Below are 11199 nucleotides of genomic sequence, written 5' to 3' on the forward strand. Positions count from 1 at the left end.
CAAAGATGGGATGGTGTGATGAGAGCAAAGTTCAAAATAGACAGAGGGAAGAAGCTTAGTAAGCCAAGCAAGGTGCCAGAGATGGAGCACACACACACATAGAGGTCTATGAAATAGATTAAAATGAAGCAAGGAAAATGCCAGCTTGGTTCTGCATCTGTCTGACTTCATGAGCAAAAGCTTTTGTATACTTCAGCCATTCCAGCCATGTACATATATACATTGCCATACACTTAATGTTTAAACAAATTGAGGGGAACTTACTTTATAAAATAATTATTGAATCTTCTTAAGGCCCATTGAGCTCATTAGCCAGGTGAGCTGGTTTTGCATTTAGCCAGCAAACCAGTAAGCTAACTGCAGGTCCTGGGGCCAGCTGTGCAGGAGAGCAGTTAGCTGTAATTGGCTGTGTACTTAATTACTAATGTGTTCACACAGCTGAAGTAATAACCTGTATGTACAGCAACGTGTGCACACCACTGGGATAAGAGCACAGAAGTGAGCAGTGCTCAGCTGAGGGGCTGTGCTGTGCAATCAGCCCCATGGCATGCGAGGGAGTGGGGTGGGATGGCAAACAGGCTGAGCGTGTGCAGCTGCAGGCAGGGAGATGGGGAAGTCCTCTTCTGAACATCTGATTCAGCTTGCACCCATTCCACATAGAGATGATGTCATTGTTCACAGCAAAAAGGCACTGAAACAAATCTGGCTGAAATGACTGCAAAATTCTGAGTTTTGGACAAATGATGGAACTTCCAACAATGTCAAAAGTTTAAAATTCCAGTCGGAAGGTGTATCTGTGCCATATGTGTATTAGCTGTGATTGGTGCACAGCTGAAAGGCTATGGAGCAGCATGAGGTAAGGATGAGATGTTAAGGGGGAGATGTTGAAATAGCGTGGGATTATTTACACGTATGTATTTATTTACAAAACAGTGTGAAGCAGAATCCTGCTGTTTTCACACAGTTCTGCTTTGCAAGGGTTCTCCAGACAGGTGTTCCTGTGCATGGGCATAAATCCTTTTATCTGCAGATCCAGCTTCTACAAAAGAAATAATGTTATGATGCAAATCTTTGTTTCCTTTCTTGTTTCCTTTCCTTGTTTACAGCAAGTGGCTCTTCTCAGTTTGACTTTTCATCATTGTCGGTGTCACTGGAAGAAAAGGATATCAATGCATTCCTACAAAACAGTGCAATTTCTTTTCTAACTCTTGTCTGAGCTAAGGGATTCCTTAAAATTTGCATCTGGCTTTCAGAATATGGCAGAAGACTGTATTTATTGTTGGCTAAGAGGACTTTGGGGCTGCTCTGTGGCTTGTTGAAGGTGCGGGCAGTTGTGGTGGCCACAGCTCCAGCAGCTCCAGTTGGGTCTGGCAGCTCCAGGCAGGGGTTGCTGTGGACAAGAAGTGAATGAAGGCTGCTCGTAGTGGTTGACACACTCTGGTTGACAGGCTCTGAGTGCCCCAGCTGGGCAGCGCCGGGTCGGGGTGCAGTACCAAAACAAAACCACCGAGCAACTCACAGGTCTGTGCCCTGGGAGGCACCTGCAGGTTGAGATGCTGCCTCCCAACCAGGCTGCAACTCCAACCCCCGCCTCCTTTTAACAAGAGACGTTGCACTGATCTGTTGCTTTCCCTTCGGCTTTGCAGCTGCCGTAAAAGTTGCCTGAGAGGACGAGCGTGTGCGTCTATAGGGGGCAATTCCGAGAGGAAGGTCCATCCTAACGGAGCCCAGCTAGGTGAGGGATGGGCAGGCTCGTTGTGACATAACTCTGGGGATTGTGGCAGAGAGAGAGAGGCAGAGACAGCCGGAGCCCGCAGCTGTACCGGACCCGGATCAGACGGTGGGGTGAGCGCCCGCATCTCCAGCTCAAAGCAGGGAGACAGAAGCAGAAATTATGGCAACGTGGAGTGGTTTTATTTCTTCGTCACCTGTCTCTCATCAATAATTGACCTGAGGGTTTTTTTTTTTCTTTTTCCCTCCCGTTTCCTTTCCCCCCCTACCTACCACTCTCCTCATTACTTTTTTGATGTGGAGAGTGGGGGGAGAAAAGGGTGCACCGGAAAGTGTTTATTTTGTTCTCCTGCTTTTGTAAAGAGCTCGCGAAAGGACCAGGTAAATTAAAAAAAAAAAAAAAAAAAAAAAAAAAAAAAAAAACAGAAAAGAAAAAAAAAAAGGAGGAAAAAAGGCACCAAGTGGTGGCAGGCGGGAGGAGGAGAAGAGGAAAAAAAAAAAAAAAAAAAGAAGAGCGGCAGAGGGAAGAAGCCGGCAGAAAGAAGACTTTCAGAGCGGCTGCCGGCGGGAAGCGCCGCGGTGCGCGGTGGCCGGAGCGGGGCGCGGAGCGGCCGCGGGTGCGGACCATGGGCTGGCGGCTGCTGCCCGCCGTGCTCCTGGCCCTGGCGCTGGGCGGCCCCGCGGCGCGGGCGCAGAACGAGACGGAGCCCATCGTCCTGGAGGGCAAGTGCCTGGTGGTGTGCGATTCCAACCCGACCACCGACGCCAAGGGCTCGTCCTCCTCCCCGCTGGGCATCTCGGTGAGGGCGGCCAACTCGAAGGTCGCCTTCTCGGCGGTCAGGAGCACCAACCACGAGCCCTCCGAGATGAGCAACAAGACGCGCATCATCTACTTCGACCAGGTGAGCTGGGGGTCCCGCGGGGCCGCGTTGCGCGCAACAGGTGCCGCCGCCCCCCCGCGTCCGCCGTTATTTCCCACCGGAGTTTGGGTCGCAGGGGAGGGGCGCAGCCCCGCACAGCGCTGCCCTCCGCTGTTCTCCCTTTGCCTCTCCGCCCTCAGAGACGGGGCAGCCCGCGGAGTGGGTGTGCGCAGCCTTCTAGAGGGGAAAGAGGAGCGATTTGCAGGGAAAAATCATTGAAGTTTTCTCTGAAAATCACAGCTTCGTAGCCCAGCCCCTCTCATCTCAATCACACACAAATACCAGCACGCGTTTAATACGAGCTCCTGCCCTAGGGCAGGTAACTGAGGCTGGTGCTCGCTTTAGTCCCTGTCTCCTATCGTAATGAACAGTAAATTGTGGTGACAGCTGGAGCCAGGCTTGTAGCACAGCTTTATGCTGTTTGCATCACCCCAACTTTGTGGGCATTCCTTTATGGCTTTCTAGGGTTGGGTCTGGCAGAAAAGAACCTGAAAATATCAATTAAAAATAGAGTATAATTAAGTGGGAAGAAATAAAAAGTAGGTACTAGAGGAGATATTTATCATACGGACGATGCACTTGTTTGGTGTGTTCCCCTCTGTTCCTTAACTCTGTTTAACCAGACCCGAATTACAATAAGTGCTTACATAAAGAGGGCAGCAAAGGCTCCTGGCCAGATGGTGCTCATCCACCAGGCACTCCTGGAGCTCATCTGACTGAGCAGTGAATGAACTGTAGTGTTCCCGTATGTTCTTGCTTCCAGCTTGGTACTTCCAGGAATGTGGTGTAGAATTGGCCATTGCTTTGTATCCTGAACCAGTGTTCCACCTCCAGAATCAATGTTTTGATGTCATTTTTGGGGGATGATGAACAAAAATGTCTTTTCCCAGTATCCTCTAAATGTGTAGAATAAAGATCATGTAGGTGTGAGATGTAGCAAAGTAAGAAAGATTTCCCCTCAGCTTATTTATCGTAAGGCTGCACTGTAGATAGAACTAACATCCATTTTATGTGTAATATTTCCATGCGAGTTGATAGAACAATGAATAAAAAAGATAAATGTAGATGGAAAATTTTCCTTGGGTGAATGGTTTCTCCATTTGAAGGTCTGTGTTTTGTGTAGTGCTGAATGCCTGTGCTAATTCCCACCTGTACTTCTCATTTGTAGATCCTAGTAAACGTGGGCAATTTTTTCACATTGGAATCTGTCTTTGTGTCACCAAGAAAAGGAATTTACAGCTTCAGTTTTCACGTGATTAAAGTCTACCAGAGCCAGACAATCCAGGTACGCCTATACAATCTTCTCATTGAATTGTTTATTCACAATAGAATCTAGCCTGAACACAGGAGTATTTAGTTCACTTTTGAAGAGGAATAGCTTAGTTTACAGCAACCTGTGGTGTATAGCTCCCAGCAGGGTGAATATATTTAAACTGAACAGCTGTAATGAGGCAGAATCCTCAGCTAAGATATGTTGGACAGCTTTGATGTGAGAACCAAATATCTGGGTGAGTATGGGGTATGAAACGGAATGAACTGAGTAAAATACGTCTCTAAATTTCACTTGGTTGCCTAAATACTATTGAAAAGTGATATTTTGCTACATGAGTCAGTGTGGGGATATGTAGCAGTTCTGTCTGTTCTGGTAGCCTCTCATCACTTGGCTGCCAGGTCATGGTGCCAGATGGATGCTCGCAAACCCAGCCTGCTGTGCACCAAGGCTGAGGTGATTGGTTTGTTCTGCAACAACTAAAATGTTACATCTCTGTAGGGAACCTTTATAGCAGTTTAAACTTGCTTCGCCATTCAATACATAAAAGATGCCTCATGTACTAAAAAATGGTATAATTCTACTTTTTTCTGTAGCTTACCAGCAGCTGAACTACATAATTAAATATAAATTATTCTAAATTCCTGAACATTTCCTTGCTGAGCCAAAAGCAAATTGCTCAAAGCCCATTCCTTAATCTTTGCCCCAGGTCGTGCAATGCCTGTGACGTTTGTCCTGGCTTTCTAGATGTAGAATAATATCTTCTTTCCACCTACGAGGCCATTGGATCCACAGAAGAATCTGATGCTTTTCCCCTGACTTGTCTTGACATTGAATATGTTTTTCAGTGTGACAGGGCTGAGAGAAAGCTGATATCTGCAGGAGTGATCCCTGTGTGCAGCCCTGGCTTTGGGCTGCCAGTACTGAAAGGTGTGAATGGTGGAGAAGGCAGAGAACCTGGAGGGCAATTCCCTGCTTATGGCTTCGAGTCTTTGTTTCATTCAGGTCAAAAATAAAATCTGAGATGAAATAATGGCATCACCAACTCCCCTGTAATGGGCTATTTAATAAGCTCTGACTTGGTTCCTTTCACTCTCTTGAATACCAAGTGTTGAAATGGTCTGGAATGATGGATATCAGCCCTTGTTATTGAGTTTAAATTACACATTGCCAGGAAAGACGTCAGGGCTTTGGTTCTGGAAGTGCAGGGCAGACTTTGGTGTTTCATTGCCATGTACTCAAACCTGGGAGCTGGGGTGTGTAACAGAGAACATCATGGCCTGCCATGTGACCTACATCTTTCAGCAATGAAGTTTTTCAGAAGTGATGGGTGGGTTTGGTTGGCTCCATTTTGGCACAGTTCACGTGAGACCACCTGAGGCAAAGCTGCAGTGTGCATCCTGATGAGGGGTCCTGCAGGGAAACCAACCAAGGAGAGAACAAAGAAAGCCATGCCTAGCCACGAGCAAACTCTTGGTGTCCTTTTGTGCACATGTGATAGCAGCAGGGAGGACTGAAAGCACTGCCATGGAGCGAACCAGCTTGAGTCCCAGCTATGTGCAGCCTTAAACACCACTGACTTGGCAGAAGGCTCCTGTAAGTGATACCACTGCGCCCCCGAAACATCTGTTAGTGCCATTAAGTATCATTACACTGAAATTGGTTCCCTGGGGACATCTGATTAAGTGGATTTCCCAGATAAGTGAATCCCAAATCAGTGCCAGATTCTGCTGCCCTGACTTTTGCTGAGCAGTAATTTATTCTGCTGCGGCTCCTGTTAAAACTGGTGGGAATGTGTGCAAGGCCAGAATACTCCTTTTGAACAGGCATTTCACCCCTTTGTGACTGCGTTATTGCTGTTTAAAAAGAAGAAAACTAACAGTTTGCCTCTGGGGAAATGGAGGTGTGTGGACCTGCCCATGCCCCTGGTCCTGCCTGTGGGTATTTGCACAGAACCTGTGTGATGCACTCGGAACAGGGGCTGAGCTGACTTCAGAAGTGTTCTGTGGAAGAATGGGTTCACTATTAAAACACAGCTGCTCATAAAGCTGAAGGTCTGTTCTAGACTTTAAAATGCAGCTATTGATAGAAGGGATGTTTATTTTACTCTCAGTGGAGTGTAGACTCCCACTCTACCATGGGACTTCTGAAATGTAATTAGGTGCCTATAGTGCATCTCCAGGTGCCTATAAAATCTCATGAAAATGTTGTCTTTTCTAATGTATCTAAATGACCAATGAAATGGGTAAAGTGGAGCTAAACTGATCTCCCAGGTCTGTGTTACCAGAGAATGAACACAAACGGGGCTGCCTGGCCAATAATTAACAGCACAGGCAACCAATATCTTGTTATCCTTCACACTGATAATCCCCAGCCATTGCAGTTGGGATGATGTCCCACTGATTGCAGTCAGCTGCAGATCAAGGCCAGGAAACAAAAGGGCTTGTCCACAACATACCTGTAGCACTGTAGTTAATGTTCAGTGATATCTGTTGATTTTTTTTTTTTTTTTTGCTGTTAATTAGAGCTTCTCAGTGCTTTTTCTCATGCAGGTTAACTTGATGCTCAATGGGAAGCCAGTCATCTCTGCTTTTGCTGGGGACAAGGACGTCACTCGTGAAGCTGCCACTAATGGAGTCCTGCTCTATCTAGACAAGGAGGATAAGGTTTACCTGAAGCTGGAGAAAGGTAATCTGGTTGGTGGATGGCAGTATTCTACATTTTCTGGCTTTCTGGTCTTTCCCCTGTAAAGTCAATTTTCCTGTGACGTTTGTCCGGTCGTGGAGTCATCATTGCCTCTGTCACATGAAGATCATTCTGTCATCGTGGGATTGGTGTTTCCTTATTGGTTTTTCATGGGTGAATATGGATTCTCTTTATGGATTTTGGCCTCATCTGAACTACACAGAAGTTTCACAGAATTTTGTGTGTTTAACTACAATATATTTGGATTGAGACTAAAGCAGACGATAAATACCTAAGCTTAATGTTACGGTCTAAAGCTGCCTGCAAATTTTATTCAGATTTCGTTTACTGGACTTATGGATTCCTGAGAGAAGTGGATTTTCTTTAATTGTGAAACAACTGGCAACCAGGTCCATAATTTAGCAGAATTTGAGTTCATACTTCAATCAAGAGTTAGTGTGTTGCTGCCAAAGAACTGTATATTGATATATTGGTCATACATGTTTCAGTCACTGGGACTTAGCTAACATGAGTTATTCCATTGTCTTGAGAAAGGTAATTATTTATGCTAAGTGACTGACTTTAATTCTCCTCTGCTGTAGTGTATTGGATGGTTCACCCATATATTTATGCTCTGTCGCTGGCTATGATTGCATCTTGCCTGCAGAAAGCTAAGAAGGTGTGGCTGGATTTTAGTGGGATCTATAAGTTATTCCTCTCTTCCAAAAACAAGAGCAGCCGATGACCATTAAGAAAAATACTCTTATCAGGGTTAGAGGTGATCATCCAGGTGTGATTTTCAGAACAGCTTTGCTCTTCAGGAAATCTCACACTTTTCAATTTTAATTAATGTGATTGATAATAACTGCTGTATTGAAAACCTGAGGGATCCCTTCCTTAGATACAGATGCTTTATTAGCTGGATGTGTGTCCCCCTGTTTGTAATTATGCCCATTTTTCAAACCTTCTCTTGTGTTACAGGTATCATCTGGCTTTGCCTTAACTCCACAATTGTATATAATTTTAGATTGTATGCTTAACAAACCTGGAATCCAAATAGGCAGTACCTCACTTGGTGCAATATCTTTTTTTGCTTTTTGTACAGGTCATACGAAGCTCATAAACTCACTGATTATGTCATTGTTATATAATAAAGATTAATATATGTTAGCTGGATTTTTGACCTTTGGATGTTGGAAGTCACTTCATGCTATTTTTTTATTGGATATAATTATTATATGCAAAGTATGAGCTTTTGGGATTCACAGGAAGTGCCCTGGGAGGCAGGCGAGCTGTCCTGGTTCAGTCTGGTGGAATCCTAGAGGTAATCAGAGTGATCCAGAAATAACCTATGCATTTTATTTGAAAGCAATTAGGCAGAAATCCTGGCTTTGAGGAAGTTAATGTTAAGAATCACATTGATTCCAAAGGATTTTGGATGAGATCTATGCTTTAGGTTTTGCCATCAGCATTAAACTCTGGTGCAATTAAACTGAATATCAATTGAAAATGATTTTCATGAGCTGGTAATGAAACCTCCCTTTCTCTTGCCCTTCAGTGATATGAAGTCTGCTCGTGGCTGATGGTTGATGCTTCCATTACAATTTTTGAGCATCGCTGGCAAAGAATTGTACCCAAATTCCTATTTTGTTTTTTGGCTCTGTGTTGTTTGAATCTCAGAAGGTGAGATGGGTACATTCCTATAGATAGGTCAGATGAGGAGGAGGTCGTTTGGTTGAGACCATATAGTCTCTGCACAGAGCACTGCAGTTTGGGTGGATGTGGAAGGACGTGGCAGGAAAGCAAATGATTTACTTCTCTAAAAAATACATTTGAAAATGTCCATTATGAGAGATCAGAATGTATCACTGCTACAGCAAATAAATGTGTGTGTGTATATATACGTTAAAAAAAAATCTGTGATTGCAGCACATAACATGCATGCTATTATGAAACATTTATTTTCCATAGGAGTTGATTTCAGAAGGGAACATCAGCACTTCTCTATTTTGTATAAAATCAGTGAAATCTGAAAGCTCACTTTTACCCATTGATATCTATGAAATGTAACTGAAACGCTGCTCCTGCACAGATGGAAGAGGAATGGTACTAAAAGTGTCTGTGTACTTTTTGGAATGATCAAATGTATCCAACTCCTTCAGTCTGTAAATGTATGATCTCTTAAAGCTGCCTTCAGCAATAATACTCAGCTCTTAACATACTGTTGATTTCCCCTTGGCAAAACGTTTCCTCTTGCTTCTGATTGATAACAGATATTTAAACTTGAACCAGAGACTGGGAAATCATTCAATTAAGAGATGCATTTTGATAGAAATGCCCTACATTTTTCTCCTTTGCCTCTAAAATGGCATCTCCTGCCCAGTTCTGCTGCTGGTGAAGGGGAGAAGCGCAGGGCAGTGGCTGGGAGCAGCAGGGTGAGGTGTGTGAAGTCACAGCTCCTGGTTAAAGGTCTCAGAAGCAGCAGTGGCTGTCTGACCACAGCTAGAGCTGCCTTGCAGAGCCCTCCCATTCTCTGGTCCCACACTGCTGTTGTGTTGATTGGAGTTTCTCCCAGAAGGGCTGCTCAGAGGAGGTCACCTCATGCAGAAGGAGCTGGGTTTGGGAACCGCTGCTTTTCTTCTCTGTGCGTTCCTTTTGCCTCTGTCTTCCCGTGTCCGTGCTGCAGCATCAGCTCTGTGGCTGGAACAGAAAAGCGTGAGCACATGAGAAAAGTTTCTGGCCAAGTGTGGTGCATGCATTCTTATCTCCTTATCTCTATTTATTTTCAACTTTTTCTCTGTATTTCATTTATTTTGGATCCGTGTTTGATTATGAAAATGAGGGAGGAAAAAAAACCAACTTATTTCCCTGCTCAGGTGATGTTTTGTAGCAGAGGCGGGCGTTGCCCTGTTCCCTTGCATTCACCCTACATCAAAGCAGCTCTGCTCTGCTTACTGGGAGACACAGAGCATGGAGGTGGCACACGGCTGTGGAGCCCAAACTGGTGCTGTTTAAAAGAACCCAGGTAGCAGAAGGCACTGAGGCAGCTTGGAGCATTTCCTAAGCAGCTTTCTCTTTATGAAAGAAGGAAAAGCTAGCTTTGAATTATGGAGAAGAAAAACGTGACGGTTGCATTTATTTATTTATTTGTATTTGTTTTGCATTTTGTCACTTTCTGGTAGTGCTGGAGGTGATTCAGTCCCCATTCCCAGGCACAGCACTGTACCTGGGCTCACACTGCCCCTCACTGCTGCTTGCCCCATTCATTCTGCTGAGCTGCTCTTTTTTTCTGATGTAAGTCAATTGTTCAAAGGGTGTTTTGGAATGAAGGGCAAATTGCTGCATCTCCTCTTCCTTATTATTTAGATCTTCCTTATTATTTAGATCTTCCTTATTATTTAGATCTTCCTTATTATTTAGATCTTCCTTATTATTTAGATCTTCCTTATTATTTAGATCTGTTGCTGCATTCATCTTCCTGGAAAAACTAGATGGTTTTTAAGTGTCCTGAAACTCAACCTTAGCTATCAACTCTATATATTCATTTTTAGCTTAACTTTGTTTTTGTAAGCCCCCAGAAGGGCAGGTCTGTGGTACGTGCAGTACTTTTACAAGCAGAATTTAGGGTAGAGAAGATAAATGCAAGAAGCTGTGTGTCACAATTACAAGAAGAAAGCTAAACCATTAATAGGAAATATGGGCTGAAGCAGAAAAGCAGATCTATTTCCTCCTCCTTTTATAGGGGTTTCTGAGTCAGTAATATGCTTTACCTTAGCAATTCATTACAGTCTCCCATCATATTGCAAGAGCTCTTTATAATATTAAAACTCTTTGTCTTCTAAAGGCATTGTTAACCAGATGACACACAGTGCGTACAAGAAGATCCCCGGTGACAGAATGCAGTGGTTGGCACATGGCACAACATCGTATTTTTTGTGCTATTGCTGTGCAGATGGAAATGGCTCCTTTGAGGAAAGACATTGTCTTGGATGCTGAGCTGAAGTTATTTATCTGTTGCTGTTTGCCAATGAGGGGAAACCTTTCCTACCCAAGAGCTCTAAGGGAAACATGTGCAAAGAACAATGATAAAATCAGTCCCTGTTATATAAGTGATGATGAGGATGATGGAAATGTGGCTCAAACAGTCTGCTTAGAGAAAGCTGTGATCTAAGGTGTCTGGAAGCAGTTTTCATCTGTTTTCATCTTTGCAGTTAGGGGAAGGGAAAATGCCACTTCCCTCATTTTTAATAGCTTATTTCCTTGACCCCCAACCCCGTTTTTTTTCCTTATGTCTTCTGCTTCAGATTAGCTGCAAAAAAAATATGGAATTGGAAATGATCTAAGAAAAGTTCATTTCTGAAGGGGGAATGTGGTTTGGTTTTGTCTTTATTTCCTGCGGTGTTTGATGTGGGGAAAAAAATAACCAAGAGGGGGCTGGTTTCTATGCAACCTGAGTTAACCCAACGCATTTTTGAGCTGCTGTCCAGTTTGGTGTTCTGCCTGACCATGTTCTGTTCATAGGTGTGATACTTTTTTACCATGCGTGGTAGTGACCCGTACTGTAGAGGCTACAGTATTGTAATCTGATGGCCT

General features: G+C 44.1%; 1 protein-coding gene across 1 annotated transcript; it reads left to right on the forward strand.

Moving 5' to 3' along the window:
* The first annotated feature begins 1489 nt into the window (after positions 1-1489).
* Positions 1490-6822, forward strand: CBLN4 (cerebellin 4 precursor). Its single transcript, XM_031556609.2, has 3 exons — positions 1490-2633; positions 3820-3936; positions 6474-6822. Exons 1-3 carry the CDS (start codon positions 2358-2360, stop codon positions 6669-6671), a joined length of 591 nt encoding a protein of 196 aa, XP_031412469.2. The 5' UTR covers positions 1490-2357; the 3' UTR covers positions 6672-6822.
* The last annotated feature ends 4377 nt before the right edge of the window (positions 6823-11199 follow it).

Source organism: Meleagris gallopavo, chromosome 22, assembly GCF_905368555.1.
Source record: "Meleagris gallopavo chromosome 22, MGAL_WU_HG_1.1, whole genome shotgun sequence".
Lineage (NCBI taxonomy): Eukaryota > Metazoa > Chordata > Aves > Galliformes > Phasianidae > Meleagris > Meleagris gallopavo.